Source organism: Callorhinchus milii, unplaced genomic scaffold, assembly GCF_018977255.1.
Source record: "Callorhinchus milii isolate IMCB2004 unplaced genomic scaffold, IMCB_Cmil_1.0 Scaffold1, whole genome shotgun sequence".
NCBI classification, from domain to species: domain Eukaryota; kingdom Metazoa; phylum Chordata; class Chondrichthyes; order Chimaeriformes; family Callorhinchidae; genus Callorhinchus; species Callorhinchus milii.
The window spans coordinates 53,710,935-53,737,822 of NW_024704742.1; the positions used below are offsets into that span (position 1 = coordinate 53,710,935).

Sequence of the window (26,888 nt, forward strand, 5' to 3'; positions counted from 1 at the left end):
TGGCAGTGAGAGAGAGAGAGCAGATATATAAACCCAGAAATTTAGAAAGAATGAAAATGAAAGAAAAAAATATATAAAGGAGCATGTGAAAAGGGATGAGAATCAAATAAAAATAAAATAAAACACTATTGTATTAGATTTAAACTTAGAAGACTACAGCAAACTCCTAATAACAAGACCACTACCTCTGAAGTAGCCATGCTATCTATATCCTTGCCATTTTCCATGCAAAATATTAATAAGGGACTCTGCTCGACTTGTCCGTCCATCCCCTCTCCCCCCCACCTCCCTCCCCACCCTCCACCCTTCTTGATTCCATCCCCCAGCTCACGTGCAACACCTTCATTGTCCTTCCAATGTGAAGTGCGCTACGTAAATGCAATTTGTTATTGTAATAGTGCCCCTGTGTGGCCCGGGAAGACTTTTGCCTAACCAGCCACTCTGGATAACTAGTCACCGAGGCCCTTTTCCTTGAAGTGATGAGTTATCAGGAATTCACTATATTTGCTCTGTAAGTTTAATTAGAATGTAAATTTGTGATGTGATAATTATCTTAACCTAACATCTGTTCTTGGTGATAGCTTTGGAAGGGAACAATCCCAAGTTCAGGAGTTATTATTAATTATTATGATGCTGATGATGTCATGAGTCAAGTGATAATTATTATATTACAAATCAAATGTTCCCATTAATATACCAGAACATTATAAAGACAAGTTTGATTAGGGTCAATTTTGTAATATTTCTCAATTAAGAAATGAGGACTGAGATATTTCTGGTTACTGGAGGGAGTCACAAATCGCATTGAGAAATGAAGCAAAATTGACCTCAATGTTTCCATTCTTCTTCCTGGTGTAGCCAGAGTCCCAAGATCATTTTGGAGGGGGACATGTATCTTTCTTCCACAGGATTTGACTGTTTTAGATACTGTTCTTCATAGTGTCCACTAATCATGACTAACCATGCAAATGTTATGTTAAGGTCTCAGCTTGGTTCAGTTGGTAGGCTTCTTATTTCTGAGTCAGAAGGTTGTTAGTTTAAGTCCTACATTCAAACTTTGAGGTCACAGTCTGACAATCCAGTGCAGTGCTTGGAGTGCCATCCTTTGAATGAGATGTAAACTAAGTTCCCACCTCTCTTTTCAGATATATATTAAAGATTCAATAACACTATTTAAAAAGGAATATCCTGCCCAAGAATCATCCAAGTAAATTGATCAGTCAATTCATCTTTGTTTGCCTACAAGTGCACAATTATTACATTTGGTAGCAATTGCTATAGAAGTGTTTTCAGATGTTTCAACATTATAGGTGCTATGTCAAATACAAGGATTCTTATTATTATGTAGCACATTATTATCTTTCTCAAGAGACTCATTGGGCTTGATGTTGAAACAGATTTGATTTTGGTGAAGCAATGTAATTTTGAGTAAGGTTTGTAGCTCCTGTGATCTTATGGATAATAGCTTTTCATCATAATGAGCTCAGTATGAAAATAATTTTGCCTGTACTTTTGCCTGACCATTTTGCCTGATCCTCCCTTCAACTAAAGCATGTTCACTGTTTTGCTTGTGCTGTAAAACACTGTTTAATCGGTCACCATGGGATCTATAGTGAAGTGGAGAAACATTGAACCCTTTGCATATGATACATTGTAAACTGAACAGGCTGTCCTCTCCTTTAGATTTCAGATCAAAATCTTTCAAAGGTTTACCTTGCCTGGATAGGTTGCCAACTCAATACTTGGAACTTTGTGAGGTCCCCAATGAAAGATATATCCAGGACTGAATTTAACTTAGTTTACAGGGTACACCATTAAAAATGTTCCATTGATAACTATTGTGAGATTGTCAGGCCCTGCAACACCATCAAAAGATGAGAGGTTATTGAGAAGACGATGGATGTTTATAAGACAAAGAGTAAATTTGCAATCCAAGAGTGCAGAAAGCAAGTTTGGTTAAAGACATAACCAGTGCTGTCTCCTGTGAAGGCTCTAATCAAACAGTCTTGCATTTCCTTCCTTACAATGACAATCATATAGTTAATTAGATTGTATGCCTAAATACTAAAAGTGTTTTGTCAGGAAATGCCTGGCAATATAATCTTGTTCGTTGAAGTTTTGGAGCTGTCCTCTACCAGAATGTCTAGCTCAAGCTTTTTACTCTTTAAGTAAATGATTTGAAAGTGCTATCTTCTTTTCTGCTTTACAATACAGACTATTTTTATAAAAACATGCCTTAAGGAGAGGAGACATGCTGTTTGTTCAGGCAGCAAAACCAACACGTCAAAGTACTATGAAAGATTGGAAGAAGTTTAAAGCTTCCAAAGGACATTGACATTTGTAGGTAGCAGCAGTTGTGTATGAAACAATCCTCCAAAAAGAAGAAATTGCACTAGTTTGGACCACAATTCACTGTTAACTGGATTTCTTACACAGGATTTCTTCCAACTTGAAAATCAGTTGCTGATAAATCTAACTCTTCAGTTTAATAATACTCTCCACCACCAAGGAACCATGGAAAATAGCATCAACCTAATTTAGAAAGTGTTTCAACTTCTAACCCACATGGTAGTCAGAAATCTTTCAAAACTCTTGACTTTTATTATTACAAATTACTCTGGATACTTAATTTGTTTAGCATTAGTAATGGGTATTTATCTGCTTTTTGCAGTGTTTGGTCAGCCAGGTTTATGACACATGCAGAAACCCATCACCATTCTTTACAGTATCTAATGTAAACTAAGTCCCTCCATGCTACTTACACATTGATGTTCCTAGCTCTGGAATGGAATCTCCGTGGAGACACAATCTGCTTTCCTAATTGTAGAGGGTATTAGCTATAGATTGGCAAGAGCCAAGGCTTGGAACTCCAGGGTATGTGTTGGGGTATTGCTGGAGTTTAACCAGCAAAATCTAATTAGCTTGCCATTGAAAGCACTGCCTGGCAATTTCCCGCAGCTTGTCCAGCTAGGATTACCATATCCATCAGAGGTTTAGATCAGTTAACAGGACCTGAGTGGGAAGAATCTTTGCTCCCAGTCTGACCCTCCAGGGCATGCCCTGAAGTACAACAACAACAACAACAAGATTCCATTTATAGAGCGCCTTTCACGTCAGGAGGACGTCCCAAGGCGCTGCACAGTTGGGTCATGACCCGAGCAGGGGGAAATGGTCAGGGTGAGGGGAGGGAAGGGAGGGAGAGAGGAGGGGGAAATGGTCAGGGTGAGGGGAGGGAAGGGAGGGAGCGAGGAGGAGGAAGAGAGTCGAGAGGGGAGCTGAAGGCACGGTCAAAGAGAAAGGTTTTGAGACCGGCCTTGAAGGAGGAAAGGGAGGAAGCAAGGCGAAGGCACTGGGGATGGAGTTCCAGAGCCTCGGGGCTGAGAGGCTGAAGGCCCGACCACCGATAGTAGGGCGGTTGGGGCGGGGGACGTGGAGCAGACCGGAGCCAGAGGAACGGAGGGTACGGGCAGGTAGGTAGGGGGATAGTAGGTTGGAGAGGTAGGAGGGAGCAAGGCCGTGAATGGCCTTGTAGGTGAGGATGAGGATCTTGAAATCAATCCTCTGGGGGATGGGGAGCCAGTGGAGGCGAGCGAGGGTAGGAGTGATGTGGTCCCGAAGCCTGGTGCGGGACAGTACACGAGCTGCAGAGTTCTGAATGACCTGCAGCTTGTGGAGGAGGTGCCGGAAGGCCGGCGAGGAGAGAGTTCCCATAGTCCAGCCTTGAGGTGACAAAGGCGTGAACCAGGGTTTCAGCGGCGTGAGGGGTGAGGTAGTGCCGTAATCTGGCGATATTCCGGAGGTGATGGAAGGCGGTGCCAGTTGTGGTGCGGATGTGAGGGAGAAAGGACAGCTCAGGGTCGAACAAAACGCCGAGGTTCCTGACTGGCTTTGAGAGGTGGAGAGTGCAGCCTTGGATGCTGATGGTGTCAGCGCCTGAGGTGCAGAGGCGCTGACGTGAGCCAATCAGGAGGGCCTCGGTTTTTCGCACGTTGAGCTGAAGAAAGTTGTCTCTCGTCCAGGACTCGATGTCGGACAGGCAGGCTGCCCATGCTTAGCGCAGGAACCTGACTACCAAGTTTGCCAAAGAGGTTTGACTCGATTCGAACATTCTGTTGCCAAGCACGTCACCTTGGAGCAAATTCATCTCCAAGGAGACCCTGCTTATCTCATCCCCAAGGTGAATATACATCGAATTGAGTGGGTAACAGGCACACCCTGCCTTTTGCATCTAATGTTAAAAACAATAGGTCAGAGATGGCAGAGGTGAAAAATAAGGTAAAACTCACTCTATAATACCCTGACCAATTACCCCAGCCCAGCTTCAGAAAAGCCTTCTGACTGCATCAGTGTTATCCCTTTGCCTGGAGCTCCATTCTTTTAGACTATGTGTTTGTAATTGATGTAAAATTAAGGACAATTTCCATTGTGTCAGTAGGGGTTGCTCAAACTGGTTTCACTTAGCATCCATATCCGCACAGCTGCCTTTGAACTACAGGTTTTATCTTATTGTTCTGAGTGGTTTGTACCTAGAACATCTGTTCCTAATAAATCTGAGGCTAAAGCGACAATGGATTTGAGTAGAACAGAAAGCTGTTTCCATTGTGCTGAGGAGATACATTTAGGATCTACAGTGCAATATTCACTAAAGAATTTAAAAATGCAAAATTAAATGCAAAATGCAAGGAGTATTATTACTATTATTATATAAAATGATTTGCAAGCAACATCCCCATCCAATGAACACGAAGGTGCCCTCAGTACAGATGAGCTGAAATTCTTTACAAATAACCAGGACAAGACAAGTGATCATAGCAGTATGACATAGAGGGAATCCTCAATGGTAGGGGAGAGTATGGCAGAATCCTTGGTGCCGAGAGGGGGGAATCCTCAGCAGTGAGACTTAGAGAATCCTTGAGAGAGAGAATGTGTGTGTGTTGGGGGGATGGGGGGGAAGGCATTACACCACATGACTGGGGGAAGCACTCAGAAATGTGACTGAGAGTTTGAGCCCTGCAGACAATTACAAAATCAGTTTGAATAATGATAGATAAAATTGGAAGTATAGAGGTGTGATTTATTGAAATAATGTTCCTCATATAGGTTTTGATGTAGAGCAGAATATTCTTTGAGAAAAATGTGAATGCTACATGTACATTTCTCAAATACCATTTTTGATATTCGAGACATGTACATGAGATATTTGAGACATGTTTATGCAGTACATAAAATTAAAATCAATATTGATTTTATCACATAATTATTTGACAAGTCAAGTCAAAGTTCTTTTAGCTCTGAGTCACTCTCTGAAGCCATGTTCTGTGCAGGTCAAAAACGAACCTGACCTTTGCGTAGAGCCATTATTTTACTTCCAATACAATTATTAATTGATAATATGTTAAATGATGGAGAAGAACCAAAGGAAATCTAAAAAAGATAAAGTGAATCTGAAAATTGCCATCTAGTCTCTCCAATTTTCTCACTTATACTCACTTCTATGGATGTACAAACCATTTTGTCTGGGTCTTGACCTTATATTTTAAAAACGGATATGTTTGAAGCATTCCTTTTCTGCATTATCCTTCACTGAGAATACAAATCCCCAGATACGTAAACTCAACCACTGTTTCCAACTGTTTTTTATTGTTATAACAAAAACAACAACAAGATTGCATTTATAAAGCGCCTTTCACGTCGGGAAGATGTCCCAAGGCGCTGGACAGTTGGGTCGGGACCCGAGCAGGGGGAAATGGTGAGGGAAGGGAAGGGAGGGAGCGAGGAGGGGGTAGAGAGTCGAGAGGGGAGCTGAAGGCACGGTTGTAGAGAAAGGTCTTAAGCCCGGCCTTGAAGGAGGAAAGGGAGGAAGCAAGGCGAAGGCACTGGGGGATGGAGTTCCAGAGCCGAGGGGCTGAGAGGCTGAAAGCCCGGCCACCGATGGTAGGACGGTTAGGGCGGGGGGTGTGGAGCAGACCGGAGCCAGAGGAACGGAGGATACGGGCAGGTAAGTAGGGGGATAGTAGGTCGGAGAGGTAGGAGGGTGCAAGGCCGTGAATGGCCTTGTAGGTGAGGATGAGGATCTTGAATTCGATCCTCTGGGAGATGGGGAGCCAGTGGAGGTGAGCGAGTGATGTGATCATTTACTGTTAATTTACTGTTAATGTCCAGTACTGATTTACTGTTAATGTCCAGTTTCTTCTGTCTTCCTTTGTCCTTCCATGCTCTTCCCTCCGCTGTGAGTATAATGTTGGTCTCTGTGAAACTGATGGTGAACTCCTACTTTTTAATAATCCTACTCTTTTTATGAGATTTAGCACTGAATCTCAATTAAATCCTCAAAGTGCTTTTGGCATCTAATTACTTGGACAGAAATTATTTGCATTTCTTTTTAGCAGCTTATCATGTTAAAATGCGTCAAAACACTTCACAGGTAATTACTGGCAGATCTAGTGATTGTTGTTGGTAGGCAATACACAGCAGCCCCCATTTACGCTTGCAAAGTTCCATAAACAGCCGTGAGATAAATGTTCAGGATTGTTGTCCAGAACACTATGAGAAACTTCCTTCTTGTTTTGAATATTATCCTGGGATTCTTAACATCTGTTTGAAAAGGAAGATGGGATTTTAGTTTAATTGATATCATCCAATTATTATGCTAATGACAGTACCTCCAAAAATCCAGTTCTACCAAAGTACTGCACTAGAGTGCAAAACAACTGTTAGTTTAACAACAAAAACAACAAATTACAATTGTATAATGCCTTTCATGTCAGGAGAACGTCCCAAGGTGCTGGACAGTCAGAGATCTGCACCCGAGCTGGTGGTTGGGATCAGGAGGGTTAGAGGCAGGGAATGCAGGGGTAGGAGGGTGACCGAAGGCACGGTCGTAGAGGAGGGTCTTGAGAGGGGTCTTGAATGAGGGGCAAGAAAGGGGATGAGGCAGAGGGACTGTGAGATGGACTTCCATAGGATGGGGGCGGAGGGGCTGAAGACCCACCCCAATGGAAGGCATATGGGAATCGGGATATATAATGTAGTGCAGACCCCCAAGCCAGGGAGATACAGACATACACTGAGAGAGACTCTCACTACAGCAAACATTTAATCCCAGGCGGGGGAGAAAACCTAGAACAGTAACTCAACAACCGCAGAAGGGTGCAGGTACCTCGGTTCATGGGCAATATCTACCAGTCCACGCTTTGCCTACCTGTTCAGTTGAACGCTAAAGATTCCTTGGCATTATTGGGAAGAAGAAGGAAGTTTTTCCTAGTGTCCTGGTCAACAATCCCTCAGAATACAAAAAATAGTCATCACTTCATGGCTGTTTGTGAGATATTGCTGTGTGCAAATTGGCTGCCATGTTTAGCTACAAATACAGTCACTACACTTCACAGTAAAATCTTGTGAAGTAGTTTAAGACATCTCAATGACGTGACAAGGAACTATATCAAATACAAGGATTAATTAGTTTATTTATCTTCATACACACCAGTGAGTTTCCATGACTAAAATATACAAAATTTAAGTCAAGAACATTTTCACAACAAACACAATTTTATGCGATTGGATTTAATACAATAAACACATGTCTATGTTTGTATTTACTGATAATAAAGGTTGGCATTTTATTCAATTAAACTGCAATTTTAAATAACTCCAATGTGACGATCAGTGCATGTGGCACATTGTTCATTTGCACTCTTCACTATCTATTGACTAAGTGGATATGACTACAGAAGCAACTAAATATTATAACTAAAATCTACATAGACTATCGAGCAATGAGAAACTTACAATCCACTTAGTTTTAACTGTAAAATAATCTTACTTTAATTCATGCAATTAACTGCATTGTATGAATTAAACTACTATAATTTAGGCTTTCCAATGTTGTTGCAAAATAATTTTGCTACAATAAAAATAGCATTGCCCTGTTTCCCTATATTAAGAACATTACTTTTTTCCCCTCAAATTTATATCTCTTCTGCCTTTTCATTTTTAGTTCATTGATAGTTCTAACTGTCGTTCTGTGAATTGATCTGGCAGCATCTGATCATATTATTTTGAGAAAGAAACATTACACTCATAGTGTGAGAATGAATCTTGATGCTTGGTTTCAAATTTGCTAATATTTCATGGTCAAACTAATACTGTGTCCAGTTTTGGTCTACTCATTTAAGGAAGGACGTACTTGCCTTGGAGGGGTTGCAGTGTAGATTTACTAGATTAGTGCCAGGGATGAAGGGGATGAGTTACAAGGATAGGCTGACCAATTGGGTCTATATTCTCTAGAATATAGAAGAATTAGAGGGGATCTTATAGAAACTTATAAGATCATCAAAGGGCATGGTAGAGTAGATAGTGGGAGATTGTTTCCCCTGGTTGGAGAAACTAAAACCAGGGGTCACAAGCTTAAAATCCTCAAAGGGTGGTGAATGTATGGAACTCACTACCCCAGAGGGCTGTTGACACTCAGTCCTTGAACATATTCAAGACTGAGATAGATAGATTTCGTATTGCTAAAGGGATTAAGGGATATGGGGATAAGGCAGGGTCAGGTTATTAGCTGGAGTTAGATTAGAAGATCAGCCATGATTGAATGGCGGGGCAGGCTCGCAGGGCCGAATGGCCTACTCCTGCTCCTACATGTTATGTTAATTATTTTATCACTTCCCTTGCTATTAAAACCTATTTACTGACTGTCATTTTAAAGTTACTCACAGATCATGCCTTCCAGGTCAATTGGCACTTAGAAACAATTACTCTTAGAAATGATTTGTTTGCTCCTCATTTGGTGATCACATTTTTGATTATTGTTTCAAGTGTTAGAATACAGTTCACTCTATAATAATAACTGATTATATTTACTAGAGTCAAAAATACAGCAGTTTGCATGTAGATTCATTGATGGACGTGGATAATCACCAATGGGGAATCCTGTTGGTAAGAGTCAGTATGCCATGGTTGACTCTTTGATTCCCTCTCAGAATTGTTGGATTCCCCATTAGCAACTTTGAGTTACTATTGGGGAAATATGTTGCTAACCATAGTTATTTCACCTACACAGTTACTACACTACACTTTGCGAGATTTTGAGGACACAATAAGGTGCTATATCAAATGCAAGGAATATTATTATTTATTATTTAAATCCCAATGTAAAGTATATTTTATTATATCACAAGTAATCTAAATATATTTTGTTTGCCTACAAAATACAGTCACTAGACTTTACACTGTGTCCTGTGAAGCACCTTGAGACATCCTCCCAACATGAAAGACGCAATACCAAATGCAAGGATTATTATTATTCAGGAAGCAAGCTGTTGAGTTGGGAAAATCAAAGACAGTAACAATCCATCGAAAAACTAGGAAGACCTTCCAATATACTATACTTCACAATTTAGTCATAATGAATAGTTACAGTAAAGTGGCCTTCACTCCAAATCATATGCTAAAATTAGCAATTACATTTACAGAGGCTCCAGTGGCTAATCCCTGTAATTCACACAAAATCAACGAGTTTTAAAAGACGTTGGCAAGACCAGCATCAGCTCTGCTGTATATTAAAGGTCTCATGTGCTGTGATACTGAAGAATGCCTTGTGTCTGTGACTCACCACAGCTCTGAAGCACGGAAATAACCTTAGGATTGTCTGCTAACTGAAATGCCCCATCCTTTCCCACGATCACTCCTGCCTGTCTCTTACTATTCAACCTTCAAAGCCCTCCACAGCCTTGCTTCTTCCTACTTCTGTTCTGCTAATCCCATATCGACCTGTCCCTCCGCTCAGCAGGTTATGGCCTGCTCCATGTCCCCCACCCCATCATCAGCGGTCAGGCCTTCAGCCTCTCTGAGGCCAAGACCCTCCTCTTTGACCACGCACTTGGTCACCCTCCTATCTCTACCCTCCCTGGCCTCCACTCCTTCAAATCCCAACCTCCTGCTTGGGTCCAAATCCCTAACAGTCTAGATCCTTGAGACGTTCACCCGACGTGAAAAGGGCTATACAAATATAATTTGATATTTGTTGTTGTTCGAGCAACACAGGCACAGGCTTTCAAACGCACAGTCTGTCAGCTTTCTCAAGACAGGAAATAGTTAGCTGTGCATTGAAAAACTCTCAGGTCTATTCATATCCACTCCCTCTGAATTCTAATCTCTTTTACCAGTTGCTTGCTGTGATATTTAGCTGAAAATAATAAACAGAAATGCACAAACTAACATCTTCCATTGCACACAAATGCAGCATTACTAACAGCTCAATTTCAAGCTCAATTCATTCAGTCATTCTTGAGGTCCACTGCAGCCACCCTCTGACGGCTGAAATCACCGACCTACATCAGAGGAGCATCTAATGGGAAACTCTATTCAGAAACACAGACAGTTTGCTGGAAACATCTCTATCTCAATCCAGTAAAAATGCTGATGAACATTTGCCAGTCTATAGCAGCATGGCAGAATATAGAATATAGTCAGAAGGTTGTGGGTCAAACCCACGTCGGGAATTTGAACTCACAGTCAATACTGGAGTTGTTCTGCGTTTTCAGATGTTAAAGATCCCATGGCACTATTCAAAAAGAGAAGGGATTTTCTCCCAATATCCTGGCCAACAATTCCAACAGATAAAATTGGTCATTCATGGCTGTTTATGGGACTGTGCGCAAATTGTCTGCTTCATTTACCTACAAATACACAGTCACTATATTTCACAGGAAAATCCTTTGAATCACTTTGAGGCACCTCAAAGGTGCTGTATCAAATACAAAAATTGTCTGTGTTCACAAAATCATAATAGGTTGAGATGGAAAGGGCTATTTGGCCTCATCCTTCCATAATGGCCACCCTGTTGTGTTCCATTAGCGTACCAAGCGATTTCTTAAACGGGTCCATTGTTCTGGCCTCTGGCATCTTTGCTGGTAATCCAATACTATTCTGTTGAGTACTTCTTTCTCATTTAGTCCTGTTAACCTTGTTAAAATGACTGACGATTGATTTCTATTGCATTCCCATTGAAAGATACACTTTCCTTAAAGGAAGAAATCCATTTGTCCCACCACAAAATCACTTTTAGACAGCTTTGATTGATGCACTGCTTTACCTTTCATGAATTGTGCATTTCCCCTATTAACTCATGAGTACTGTTAGGAAGCACGATAGATCTATATGATTAGACTTCTAAACTTAGCCAAGAACCTTAGAATTGGAAAGAGAGAGAGACATAGACAGTCCAGATCATGGAGAGAACATTTATTTTATTTTCAAAATGAATCCAGATTATCTCTGGATTTTTCAACTAAATCTCCACCAGGAAGCCTTTCCAAAGATGCTCCAAGCACTTGTGCATAGTGCTGGTAGCGATTTGTAGGAACTATCAGCTTTTACACCATACTTATGTAACTAGCAACTAACGTGAAGAATTAAAAGTAGCCAGGGGCAGATTGACTGTGTAGGAAATCAGGACATTGCCTGAATATACCATGACTGGCTTACACCCAGGTGTGGCAAGCATCAGGTGTCATTCATGGGTGCCAAAACGCATAAAACATCTGTGTAATCGTGCTTTTTGTCTCCCCCCACAAATCAACAGCCCTATTTTGCTTAACAATCCGAAGCCCTTTCTGCCATTGCATGTAACTGAATCATCCATTCATTTCATAGGTCAACAATTCATGCCTAGTTTGGTTTATTTAGTTTACTCATCCAAACTCTGTACACCCATAATCCCATCCCTCCCCTGCCTCCCAGCAAATTGATTTCATGGTTTGCCCCCACCTACAAATCCACCCATACCTGGTATCTCCTTATCTCTTCTATCTTCCGCTACCCTACTTCACACCTCCTCCGCTCAGCAAACTTAGGCTTGTTGCGTGTCTCCCATTCTCCCGTGCCACTCTTAGAGGCAGTTCCTTCAATTTCTATGCCCCTAACCTCTGGAACTCTCTCCTTCCCTCTTTTTCTGTTTTTAAGTCCCACCTGAAAACCTGCCTATGGCCATCTCCTTATTACCCCTCTCACCTCCCACCATCTCCCGCTCAGTTTCAAACCGCAGCCTTGCAAAACACTCAGCTACATGAAGAAATCTATACAAATGCAAGTTGTTGTTATAGTAGTTCCCCCACAGACAACATTTTACTCCTGATTGCCTCATTTGCATAGAAGGTATTTAAACTTGAAGTACTTGTTTGTGTCAAGTTTCTCCCAGTGTCTTGGCCAACAATACCCCAAATAAAATTGGTCATTCGCTTCATGACAGCGGAGATTGGAAATATATACAAATACATCTAAAAACACTCAAACAAAGATCATGTCCCAAATAAACAGCAATCAACAGCATTCTAAAGGTTAATTTCATTAAAATCATTGATTTAATTCAATGTATAATGTTTTGAATATTATTATTTTAAAAAGGATGTCCAGATGAGATCATGGGGAGTACTGACCTGGAGGTTTTATTAACTCTGACAATGTAAAGGAGCTGAATTAGCATCAAACCCAGATCATCATTTAACCCAGGGGTATTTCAGGTTCAGCTTCATGTATGTTCATTCAGTTACATCACATCACTGGGTTCAGTAACTAACTTCTCCAGCTTTTCCCTGGTGAGTTTGTCAGTATTTACTGTTCAAACGCAACTTCAATAGAATTATTAAAAAAATCCAAAATAAGTCAGAATTGCATTATTATTTCCAAATGGATCCTGATTCTGTTTACTGGTGATTTGTTCTCATCATACACTTTTTCCGAGAGGCCTGTGCTCCCAGAATCCACTAGAATAAAACTCTTAAATGGTTTGTACTGGATCTAGTTACCTCTTGCTGCAGACTGTTGTATCTTCTTCATTGCATCGTCGAGATGTTTCAAAGCCTTTAACTGTGAAATGATTTTATATTGTGTAGACAAACATGGCAGCCAACTTGCACACAACAATGTCCCAGAAACAGCTATGGAGCGAATGACCAATTTTATTTGGGGCAATATCAGCCAGGACACTAGCCTTCTATTATAAACAAAGAAATGGATAAAAGTGACTCATTTAAACTTCAGCACTCAGCTTCATCTGTTCCTGATACAATCCCAGAACAGATTACGTCACAACATTAGTTACCTTTCAAACTATTTCTGATTCTTTTCCAAAGTATAAATAGCAATCAGAGATAGCTAAAAGCACAGTTCAGGATAAGGCTCCAAAGTGGTCTTATCCTCAAGTATCGATTGTAAAGAAAATGGTAAGCCAATTTATTGTATTTGAAACTCGCTGCGCAGTGCCTGGGCTCTAACAGGACCCATAAGTGTTAGGGTTAGTGTTAGATCAGGACTGCCATTGTTGCAGTATTTTGAAATAAGATTCTGATGTCTTACATTTGCTTTCCTCAGCCTTAACTCCCATTACTTCCTCAAGGAAAGCAAAACAACAGCAAATCCTGAGCCACCGATATGCAACGTCACGTAGTACAGATAAAAAGGGAAAGATGGGAATGCTGAAAATGTGAAATAAAAACAGAAAACTGTTGCAGAATATGAAAGAGAACTATACTGATCAAACATTGCTGGATTCTGAAGTTAACAGAAACATTGTGAATAAAACAGCAATTTCAAAAAGGACTTTTTGTTTACTTTTAAAGCCATTAAGCTGGTATTCCCCAAACCAGCAGATTGATAAATGGTTCAAAAACAGCAGCGAGCAATATCAGGCGAAGGATTTTTCGTCATTTATCAACTCCAGGAATGAAATACCACAAAATGATTACAGGTGATGATTTTCACATAATACGTCACACTTTTCACCATGTTAACTTAGGTTGTTGAATCCTTTTAACTTCTGAATAGCATATGGACCAGTGCTTATTGAAGATCAGCAAACTATATCAAACTTTTTAACAAATTTATACTGAGAGAAACACTGCTTTCCCTCGGAGCTCAGTTTGTTGACAGTACAGTATGTGCTGGCATAAGATCAGCGTTTAGAAAACAGCCACATAGATAGCCATAGAACACACACGCTTACAGTTGGCTCTTTTTAAGGTATTTGTTTGGTTCCCTCTTGAAGGCTAATAATGATTCTGCCTCAACCACTGTTCCCTGTAGGCCATTCCATATCGTAACCACTCTGCGTGTGAAAAGAATTCTCCTAACCTCCTCATTTGCTCATTTAATAACTTAAATTGATGCTCTCTGGTTACTGATTCACTGACCAGATTGCAGTGCATTCCCGATCAGATGACTAACGTTATGAAGAAGACTCATGAGGCATGAGATCATAATGAAACAGGAGTTTACAGTAAAATACATTTTAAAATAAAACATATTTGCCTGTTGCATCATGTATGGGGGAAAAAAATACTTCTTGCAGAAGAGAGAGAATAAAAATAAGTTATGCAGGTTAGTAAGGCCCATCTCCTTTGAGGTACCTTTTTGACTGTTACCTCTTTCTTTTCCCCAACCCCTTGGCTCTCACCCCAAGCCCATCTAGCATTGCTAAGTGCTCTATGACATCTTCCCAATGTAAAAGGTGCTATATAAACCAAAATTATATTGTATATCATAATACTGTTACAGCAATAAGCTTTTTTTAATGAAATTGCATGAAGAAGTTGCTTTTCAAGCAACAATGATAGGAAAATGGAGTATGGGTTAGCATCACAGATGATAATTATTTTATGGATCAAAAACATGGTCAAAACCATTGAATGACAATAATAATAACCCTTGCCTTTGATATAAAGCCTTTCCTAAAGGGTGGGGGGGGGTGGGGGGTGACTTGTCTCAAAATGCTTCACAGGATTTTACTGTGTAGTGTAGTAACTGTGTACGTTGTAGACAAATAATTATCACTGGCCACAAGGGGGAGGGGGAGGGGCAGGGGGAGTGGGGGGGGGTTGCATTTCTTCCTCCTTTTCCCCATTTCATTTGATCTAGAAATGTCATTTCACAACAATGTAACTCAGGCTTCTCATTCTCTGAACACTCCACTAAGGTGTATTCTGAAGTAAGAAGTATATTTATTGCACTATTTAATTTACAATTCCATTCGCTTAAATTAAAAATTGGTTCACTTCTTGATACCATCTGAGTCAGGAAAGACCAAAGCACCCTGAGAATAAAAACAATTGTGCTTTTTTTTATGTACTACTGCTGGGACATGTAGTTGAGCCTTTGTTAGAGCACTATAAAGAGAGAGAGAGAGAGAGAATGAGGCCTAAAGTACTGCAACAACATGGGAGGAGTAAAAGTGGAGGACAAGGAGATGTATGCCAGATGCTACTCCACGTGAAGGGCACAAGTTGTTGTTGAGACACTGTGCTGCTGCCAAAAAGCAGGGGAACTATAATTACAAATAATAAAAGTTGGTAAGGTTACTTGGCCAGTAAAAACTGAGCATAAAAACTCACATCTACAGGACAAGGAGTCCTGTAGCTCAGTCGTTAGAGTATTCTCCTCGCGAACGAGAGACCTGGGTTTGATTCCCGGCAGGGCGAAACCTTGGGCAAGTTTGCTTGCTCCACACGCCTGATAATAATCCCTCAAGAAAAAAAACAATAACAAATTGGTCACTTCAAATCACGACTGTTTGTGGGACACCGCTGTGCGCAATTGGCTGCTGCGTTTCGCCCACAAATATACAGTCAATTCACTTTACAGTCTATTCTGTGAAGTGCTTTGAGATGTCGAGAAAACTTGAAAAGCCCTATATCAAATACAAGGATTATTATTATTACAACAACAACAAAATACAAGAATAAAATTACATTTGTAAAGCGCCTGTCATGTCGGGAGGGTGTCCCAAAGCGCTGGACAGACAGAGTTACTGACCTGAGCTGGGGGTCGGGGTGGGGGAGGGGGGAGGGCAGGGAGATTGAAAGCAAGTTTGAGATGGGTCTTGAAGGAGGCAAGGGTGGGGGCGAGCTGGTGGGACTGCGGGATGGAGTTCCAGAGGGTGGGGGCAGAAAGGCAGAAGGCCCACCGCACTATAATGTATAAATATTGGAAGACATTCACATTTAATTATGCTGAAAATATATTCCAGCAATCTTTGTGGGCAGAAAGGGTTCTACAGTCCCTGGGATATCTCTTAAAACATTTATATGTTTTTCAGAATAAAAAAAATATGAAGGAGACTCTGTTGTGAGTCTTTTAATAACCTTCACTTTGAAATCCTCCTCATTCTTTTGTACCAACCCATCCATAACCTCAATGGCAAATGCCTGAATTCCACAGCTCAACTATATGTTTGTGATGAGTATTGTTTTCATTTGGTGCATAATGATGCCCTGAGTTAAAGCAAAGCTGTTTCCCTGACTGCTTTGCTTAGGGTGAGTGTATTGGCGAGGAAGCTGATGATCCTATTTACATAGAACAAAAGCCTCTACTCGGGCATGAGACGATAATAAAACAGGATTTTAGAGTAAGTACAATTATGTGTTGCATAATGCATGGAGAAAGGATGTTGCTTGCAGAATTGAATGAAAAAATAAGGTAATCAGAAACCCCAGTGGCTATTATATAGCAATAACATAACAGCAGGGGTGCAGAAGCCCAATTACTGCTTGATGGTCTTTTAAATTTATGGTCCAAGCACAGTGAGTTCATGCATGTTCAAATTCTGTTACGACTATTAATATACACAAATTCCTATTAATTTTAATTAATCTGATGGCTCTGTAAGTCTTTTATGCTCTCCCTCATTTGGGGAGAAATTCCACCGGCCTCTGGTTTTACTCTATTGATGTAGTATGACAGAGCATCTGGAAATCGGCAAATTTTTAAACTCCAAATTTTGAAGCTTCTTTTTTCAAAGTTCTTTTCTAAAAATTGCAAAAGTTAAGGCTGAAATCAACAACTGCTCTAAGAGGCTACATAAATAGACTGAGGACTAGACCAAGGATACATTTCTCCCTGTAAAGAGTGAATCCCTTGAAGTTGGGCTCTTGTTAAATAAAAATCTATAATTAATAGAGGAAAAGTCATTATGTGCACACCAATTGAAGCTGGTATGGTGTAAAAGGATATCATTAAAGCTAATAATGATAATTATTCTAACAATGAGAAGTTGTAACTAGCTCCTCATGAAAATTTTACCTTCAGATAAGTATAAAGGACAATTTTGTTTCCCATGTAATTTTCACCCCTCTTTTGTTGAAGCTACTGACTCAATTTGGGGTACAATACAATAGAATACAATATCATTAACATTTGTACAGTGCTTTTCATGTCCATGGATGCCTCAAACCCCTTAAGAATGCTGGATGGCATCTAAGCTGGGGGTGAGAGTCAAGGGAAAGATGACTGAAAGTACGATTAGAGGAACATTATGAGATATACCATGAATAAGGGTATATATAAGGGTATAGTAGTAATTAGTATAATTAAGTTCCCAATAAAAGGCACAGCAAATGATTGAAGGCCTGATTTTGTCACACAAGCCTCATTGTAACACTTCTAAAGTGGCAGATTTTTCACTAACTTTATTTTTGAATGTATTTTTGAATGTATACCATCCACCAATATCCTATCCAATGTTATACAAATGAAATATAAGAACACAAAAGATGTACAATCTCTTTCCTTTTTTGTTCCAGTGGAACATGTTCCAGTGCCACTTCTTGTAATACCAAGATACCCTTGAGTTAAACTGGTAACCTGTGATGAGATTGGCTGATATGTCATCAGCAGTGCTCTTGAGTACTGTGGACCTGCCTGGCTCAGGAACTGGACTACCGAGACCACCACAGAAGATTGACTCAATTCAATCATTCTGTTGCCAAGCACATCACCTTGGAGCCAGTTCAATTTCAAGGAGATCCCACTTACCTTCACACCAAGGAGGATCATGACTAAATATTTTTTTCTGCTGCGAAAGAAAACACAAGTTAAATGTGTATATTTGTTATATTGAATTTCTTTCATCATTATCCCTAATGCATTTACTCTGCTATAATAATAATAAAATATAATATACATTGTGGAAGAGAATTACACATACTAACCAACAGCAATGTAAAGAAATGTACGGAATGGCTGATGTTTTTTGAGACACCAACGCACATAATATCAGCATGCGTAAAATGATTAGGCCCCCATGAAAAGAGGCCTGTTTCATCTACTGGAAACTCTTTCCACGATTGACTCAGTGATGTGCTGTATAGTAAGGATAATGATGAAGGAATTTCTACATGTATAGAACATTTAGGTATATATAGATTGTGGGTTGTTTAGTAGCTGAAAAATTACTTTGCTGAACAAGAATAGAAGGAATGCTTTATACAATTATTTTAAGATTTCATGCCACCTCTGGCCATTGCACTAAAAAAAATCAGCAAGTTTCTGTCTTGAATACCAAACAATTCTGTTTATAGTTTTCCTGATACTTTCTATTTTTGCACATAGAAATGCAACACTCTAAATGCATAATTTAGCTGGAACCTAGTTTCCATTCAGTGACTAATGAAGTGTAGAATAATGATTTGCTGTACGGTGGAACTTTTAGTCAGGATCAGTGTCTGGCTGTTTTCCAAGTCCTGAATGTCAGGTCACAAGAGACTATATGATCAAAAAGTGAAAACATATGTAAGGTAGCTCTGATAATCCTGATAGCATGATCAACCAGGAGGGAATAATCAATTAAGCTCCTTTCATAAAATATGACACCTCCACTCTATGCCTCCACTCTACCACAATCTGCAAAAAAGCTATTGTGTGAAGTCTCATGAAGTTGGGTTCTCCTCCCCAACCCCCTCAGCAACCATCCCCAGCATGGGGTCCCAGCAGCAAGGTCAAGCGCTTTGAGACATGCTACTGGCATGAAAGGCACTATATAAATATGTTGCATTGTTTAAGGCTAAGGTTCATCAAGATTATGAGGATACCGTAGCCATTTATTGACTTGGCAACTATAAGAGAAAATCTGGTTCCTTGTTCTCATAATAAAAGGACAGATTACCATTCTAATCATTGAGTTTAGTCTGACATTTTATTAGATCATAGAAACGTTTGATTCCCATTTCCTCATCTTTTCTTCATATCCCTTAATATCTTTAATTTGCCATAGGAATATTGGATGTTAATCTCCCTCATCCATTTTTGGCATCCAGTCTGCCCTACTGAATGAGAATTGTGTCCCATGGTGTTCTTCGAAAAAAGAATGGAGTTTTTCCCGGTGTCCAGGTCAACAATTCCCCAATGAGATTGATCATTTAATGTTGTTTGTGGGGCATTGCTGTGTGCAAATTGGTTTTCACCCACAAAATACACAATACTACAGTGTATTCGGTGATGCTTTGAGACATTCCATTGACAGGAAAGACGCTACATCAAATGTAAAGATTATTATATGCGCTATAGTTATCCATAGATAGTTCATTAGATATAATAATGCATATTAAAAAAGCACTAAGATGTAAGAATCAAAACATTTTATACAAAGGGTAATAGACTAATTGCATTTATTTATTAGTGCATATCGGCATCAAATAAGTCAACTTCTTCTGCCCTTTGGTACAGTGGAACATGTACAATAGCGGCACAAGAAGTAATAAAAATGCAACATCATAACCACAAAGTTTAATTCCCAATTACATTAAGCCCTTCTTGTGGCTATCGGTGATAAGTGTGAAAAGTTAACAGAAGTTGATTGTAACAATTGTGCCCATCTCCCCCTCGGTCTTGGAAGATAGCATATCTTCAATGGAAGAAATCTCTACAATACTATACAAGATGATTTGTAAAAACAGAAGTTTCAGCACAGAAGTAGACAATTTGACTTATGTCTATGAATAAAAATAAATAAAATAATAATAATTTGGTAACTCAATCCATGACTGTTTTGTGGGATACTGCTGTGCTGCAGTTGGCTCACACGTTTCGTCCAAAAAGTAGTTAATTAACTTTCCATATATTCTGTGAAGTGCTTTGACATGTCTCAATGATGTGATAGGGCGCTATCACAAAAGCAAGGATTATTATTATATATTAATATCATTAATAATTGATCTAGTCCCATTCCCCATTATTTCCTAATTTTTTCAATGTGGTGAGAAGTGTAATTTATGCTATAATTTATGATATTCATTTGAGTCCTTTTGGTTAGCCTGAGAGGATTCATTGGGTTTGACAATTTTTGAAAGTTGTTAAAGTGTGATAAAAAAACAAGGGAGCCATGGGGAGATGGTATGGAAAAAATACAGAAGAATGGAACTAAATGGAGCTCTTTCAGAGAGACAGCACAGGAAAAAAGACTGAATACCCTTCCCTCTGATCTGTAAATTTCTTTGGTTTCTACATTACAAATTAATGTTTTTCCTTTTCACATCTCCCAAATGAAATCTCATTTTTAATGTTCTCACACTTATGCATAAGATGGCAATGTCCCTAAATATACAATAATAATCGTTGCATTTGATACAGCAGCTTATCACGTCATTGAGATGTCTCAAAGTGCTTCACAGAATATACTGTAAAGTGAATTGACTTTGTATTGTGTGGGCGATACATTGCAGAGATCCAGAGATCTGATTCTGCCTGCTTTTTATCTCCACGAAAACTCAATCAGGATTGAGAGTTTACCTTTATTCAGAATGGTTAAACTCAAGCACATCGTATTGGTGAATAACTTTAACAAGTGTGTTATGTTGGACAAGGCAACTGTTGATAAACAATCACACTTTTTTGAGTATTTTGTTATCAGCAGTTTTATTACTTAACAGGTCTTCCTTGACTTTGGTTGCACCATGGAACCTCACACGGTTAAACCACACAGTCAATTCTGCACGACAACGTAGAATTGTGCAGCATTGCAAACAATTCTTATGCTTCAAACGGTTTTGTGAGATTTCAAGCTACATTCGCAGTTAAGGATTTTTATAAATTTAGCCTGAAATTGAAATTCAAGCATCCAAAATCTTAATCTGCAATCAGGAATACTCAAAATACTGAACATGAAGTCCAAACCAACCAGCGTAAAAACATCCTTATCAAAACCAATTAGGGACTCAGAAATGTACAGTACCATCCTATCTCTCCAGGGGAAGCCATGGGGGGAGTAAAGGCACTCACTTTTCCCTAGAAACTCAAGGATTCCATTTATATCCTAAATATATTTTACAAAAAATGATCATTCCTACCTGTGTTGCCAGACTTACTATCATGGAGATGAATCATAGTTTCACACCAAAGGCTTGAAATGACATCTAGTCTTAGCTTACAAGACTTTAAAATCATGCAGACATGTGGAAAATTCTTAAATTCAGTCTTAATCAGTGCCTTGGGACACGTTCCCGATACGAAAGGGGCTATATAAATCTAAACTCATTGTTGTCTGAAACCCTGTACTCTGTCCAGCGCCTTGGGATGTCCTCCCGATATGAAATGCGCTATACAAATGTAATCTTGTCGCTGTTGTTGTTGTTAATTTGTAAGCCTGGACATTTTTTTTAAGAATTGAGGAAAACCAGCTTCCAAATTAAGATTGAATCTGAGAATTTTTTAACAATTCTGCATGATCTCAATTTTTAAGACCAAGCTTACAAGCTAAGACGATGTAGAATTTTAGGTCTCATGTACATATGCACTTACGATCTTTACCCTCTGCACATGCCTTAATGAAAGAACTGCGCTGTACTGCTCTGAACATGGTGGCCAGCTGTGCACAACGCATGTATGTGTTTAAGATCATACATGTCTTCACTTCATTTAAACTGTTGGGTGATTCCAAAATATAAGTTGAGTGAAATAGATTCATTTAGTGTTCATACGGCTGGGAGAGAATTTGCTTTGCTTCCTTGGAGCAGGAGAGTAGGATTAGATTAGCTCATATGGAGAAAAACACTAATGCTGACGTAATGATGTTGAATGCCCCATTTTAAGCTGTAATATGAATGATTCTAGAGCAAACCATGATTAATATTATCGTATCTGTATTAGAAGATTATGGGTTCAAATCCAAAGTCACGTGCTGCATTGTTAGAAGTGCTGACCTCCAGATGAGCTGTTAAACTGAAGTCCCATATGCCTGTTCAGGTGGACATTAAAGATCCCACAGCACTACCATGGCACTATTTGAAAAGAGAAAGGTATTGCTCTCGGTGTCCAGTTAACATTTTCGCAAATAAAATTTTCATGCATTCATTACTGTGTACAAATTGTCTGCTGCATTTGCTTACAAACATACTGTCACTACACTTTACTGTATATTCTTTAAATATCCATTTATATGAAAGTGCTATATCTAATACAATGGAAGGATTTAAAATATATATATAATTTTTGGGCAGCCGGGTGTCTGACACATGCCCATCACCGTGCCCATTAAGGGATTTCCATGCATTCCATGCATTCTACACATGGAAATCCCAGAGATAGATTGTTGGAATGGAATGCACACTCTCTCCCGGAGGGATCCATCCTGCTTACCTAATTCCAGAAAGTATTAGGCGCAGGTTGGCAAGAACCAAGGCTTGGGGACCCAAAAGTGTGGGTTGGGGTACTGCTGAAGTCTAGCCAGCTAAAACAGCGCAGCTTGCCATTGATAACACTGGCCGGCAAGCTTTCTCACTGCTTGTCCAACTGGGTTCACCCTACCCATTAGGCTTTCGCTTGCAAAGTTAACAGGAGCTGAGTGGGATAACTTCCTATATCTAGTAGCTTAATACCTCAAACTGCATGTAGTGTCAGGAGCAACAACAAGATTTACATTTTAGGAGCAAGACTCTTCTTCAGTTTTTCTAGGCTCTATCCCATTATATTGTTTGTCTGATGGCAAACATGCAGTGTAAGCACAGCCTGCCTCAACCACCTCTTTGGTAATCCATTCCAGTTGTAAATCACCCACTTTCTCAATCCCAATTTAAAATCTTAGATACCATTACAAAGAACCCTCTGAAATGTCTCCTTGTCCAAGACTGGAGAGCCCTAGCCTGTCATATATCTGATCATAGTCTTGTTGCTTTAACACTGGAGATCATCCTTGTTGCTCTCCTTTGCACTGTCTCTAATTTCATGCTCATCTTAAAAAATACTAATAGGATAAAACTTACTTTCACGGATCATTTCCAGAAGAAAGCTTCTCAACAATTTATCATTGCACCTCAAGTCAAAGAATAAAATCTGCACTAATTCAGCATTCAGTTGATTAATCTGAATATGCCCAATATTTGGAATACATTTAACACTCATTCTTTATGTCTAAATAAATATATTTATTAATTCACATACTATTGTCCCCAATATTATTTATAGTATTCAGTATGTTTTGTAGATATTATTGAATAGAAAATGCATGAATATTTCAAAACGTATAAATCTTACAGAGAAGTTATATGGGGACTTTATAGACCCAATAAAAACGACGACCAATTTCTCCACAGCAGTTATTTTACATGCCCTTGCTTAAAACATTGATGACTGTGAGAGTGTAGTAGGATATAGGTTGATGGTTAATGTTTTCGCGCATGATAAATTTGCTAAGTTCATGTTCCCTAACAGAGGGAGATGTTGAGAGGAAGCCAAGATCTATCTTATAGAAAGCACAAGAAGCTCAAAGAGAATCAACTCTGGGCTGTTCTAGTTAAATGCAACTGACTGCTCCTTATACAGGAAAATTAGCAGATGTCTGTCAGAAGGTCTCTTGTCTGTAACCCGTAGAAACAACTTCTACAATTGGTGTATTTTTTTATCACCAAGATGTTTGACACAAGCAGAAATTCATCACAATGCTCAAGATTATCCCAACTAAACTGAGAGTTCCACATATGTATGCCACTTACATGTGGAAACGTGCCTGTGTCTGGAATGGAATGTGTACTTTCTCCCTGGAGTCACATATCCTGCTTACTTAATTCCAGAAACTTTTAGACATAGGTTGGTAAGAGCCATAGCCATTGACCCCAGATTGAATGTTGGGGTTACTCCTGGAATTTAATTACCTAAAAATACCTTTGAGGTTGCAATTGAAAGCACTGTCTGGAAACCTTCCCACTGTTTGTCTAGCATGGACCACTTTACCCATTAGGAGTTTGGCTTATAGGGTTAATAATAGAATTCCTGCCCCCAGTGATCAGTCTTCCTCTCCAAGTCTTGCCACCAAGCCAGGCTGGCTGGTTTGTCATCAGCAGTGCTTTAGATTACCACGGACCCGGCTGGCTTAGTAACTGGACTATCGAGACTTCAATAGAGGGTTGACTCAATTCTAACATTCAGGTGCTAAAGGGCAGGATAGATTTAAAAGTAAATAAAAAAGAGAAAGAATAAAATCACACAAATAAAGGCTGGGAAAGTTAATGAATATTAAGGGAGCGTTTAAATTTATTTAAAAAAGCATTCTTGACCAAATCATAAAATAAAATATTTTTAAAAATATATATACTTAACAAACAAATGTATTTATTTTTAGACAATCGATCTGCAGATTTACCCTAGTGGTATTGAAAATTTTGAATTACAGTTTATTTAGATTTAGATGCCTATTTAACAAATAAGTTAAATAAGGGAAATTGTTCATTATATTTTTTCACTGCCTGGACAGTTCCTACTTACCTTTCTTGACTGAATTTCTTTGACGTACAACGGAAGAAGGAACTCAGATTTGCCTTCCAGCCGAACACCCTGATTTGTGATTCTCAGGTTTCCCATCCCGTCCTGCAATCACAGGAAAGGAAAACATTTTATTTGAAAAATATGAGCATTACAAAACCCAGACAAATAAAAGACTACCGTTTCTTTGATAAATCATGTCTTGAACAAATAGTTTAAAGATTGCATGTAGATTATTATTACTCCCTGCCTCAATCTCTCCACCTTACCCCTTCTTTATCTGACTTCAAATCGCACCTGAAGAATTTTCACTTCGACCATATTTATAGTAACTTCCCTTCTCTCCTTGACTTGTGGTCAAACTCCCCATTATTCAGCACTCCACACAATATGAAGGACGCTGAATAAATATAAGTTATTGTTGTTATTATCCCTAGTGACAAGCTAGATGTTAATTGTGGGTAAGTAACTCTTCAATCTGTCCCTTGCCCTATCTGCTGTCCATTCTAAACCAGTTGCAGCTACATACTTACTGAGGCTGTTCAAAAAATATTCTGTGTGTTGCAAGAGATAAGTGTTCGTAAGCCCTTCTGTTGTCAGAAATTAGATTCCTTCCAGGAAAGAAATCCTGTTTGCCAATGAAAAGCCAATTTGGAGCATGAAGGATGGCAGCAGAAACACAATTGCATTGTCTTCACTCCAATCACAAGATTTTAACGTTGATGTCTACAAACATTTTTATTTCCAGATTCCAGAACTAATCTCGTCAAAATATTGTGATTGCAAAGATTGTGATTGTATTAAGTTTTTCTCCCATGATTTGATTCTCACAGCATTACTCTTTTCTACATTCTTCCTCCTCCTCCCCTAAAGTGCGATGACGGTTTATGCTGTTGTGTCGTTTATTTCCGCTTTTCTCCTCCCCTGAAAGTGTTTGATTCCCTATTATTCCTCCAAATAGGGCTTGTTTTATATTGGTACCTAATCCAACTGACTGTTATTTATGTGTGAGCCTTGACTGTAAATATTGGCAGGCTGTTTGATTGTGGGAGACATCAAAGCCCATGCTATCCTCACTGAACATCTGCCCACTAACACTTTCAAGTAAGGATTAGGAATTGAAATCCTGGTCGATTTTCCTTCTTAATACAGAGTTGCTACACCACATCTGGTTCTCTGGCTGAGACCAGCCAACTCAACACCAATTAACGTTTGAGCCTCATTTTAGCTTGATGCCTTAACTAGTCCGTCAGGGTGTTCCATTATCATTTCGGGATTGATATCATTAAGAATAATCTGTACACTGGTACAATTTGGGCTCTTTAAACTCAATAGATTTCTGACTTGGTACAAATGCCTGGCAAGCCTTTTTTCAATTATTTTTGCAAGCTATGGCTCAAATGCTATGGCTCAAGTTCCATCCAAACATAAAGTAACAATGCAGCACTTTACTGCCAGCATCTGGGATATCAACCTATTTCAGATTGAAGGGCCACTCAAACATTCCTCTCCATGATCCATTACAACAATGGCCAGTGGTTAGTGGCTGGAACTGGTATGGTGGCAGCTGGTGAGGGTTCAGCTAGCTTTAAGCCAAACCATCATGCTGAGGTCAGAGACATACATGAGAACCTAGGAAAAGGAGGAGCCCATGGAGCATGCTTCAACAGTTTATTAGTTCTTGGTAAAATCTTTTAATCTCAATTCATTGTTCTTTTCATCCATTTACATCCACATTTATACCCCAAATCGGTTGAAAATTTTCAACTGAAATTCTTATGTTTCACAACATATTCAATGTGATATCACAGCGAATCTGTTCTGAAAGTCTTATTTTTCACCCCACTTCTGCGTGAAATCATCAAAATGCCACAGAACTCTCCGTTTCTTCTCCTCCTACCCCCAAACAAAACAAACTAATGAAATCATGGAATATCATTTTACAAATCCACAGCCCTTTAAACAAAAAAAGGCAGTGGAATTAATCCAGTCCATTTTATACAGTCAGTGACTTACCTTCATGTATATTTTCCACCGTTAAAGAAAACTAAAAGTCGTTTGGAAAACCTTTAGTGTGTCTTTCACACATTGCAATGCAATGATGCAATTGACTTTGATCTTTGCCTTTGTATCATGAAACAGCAACTGCATTATTTGGATGCAAAGTCATTGTGACAAAACTGCCTCCAGGAGATTAGTCTCTCTGCTGTTCTCTCTCATCAACAATTGAGCTATTATAACATCCTTTGAAAATGAAATAGTCAAAAGAACATGATAAATGTAGCATTGGACTATATTTCAAATACATATTTCTCCATAATGTGCAGCAAATTAAAATAGTATTTGTGATTAAGAGACAGCAATGGGTC

General features: G+C 39.2%; 1 protein-coding gene across 1 annotated transcript in view; it reads right to left on the reverse strand.

Moving 5' to 3' along the window:
- LOC103178185 (zeta-sarcoglycan) overlaps positions 1-26,888 on the reverse strand; it is a 396,797-nt gene that overhangs the window by 61,995 nt on the left and 307,914 nt on the right. The window contains exon 3 of the mRNA XM_042342121.1: positions 24,523-24,624. Within this exon, the coding sequence (XP_042198055.1) occupies positions 24,523-24,624 (102 nt within the window). The remainder of the gene's footprint in view (positions 1-24,522; positions 24,625-26,888) is intronic.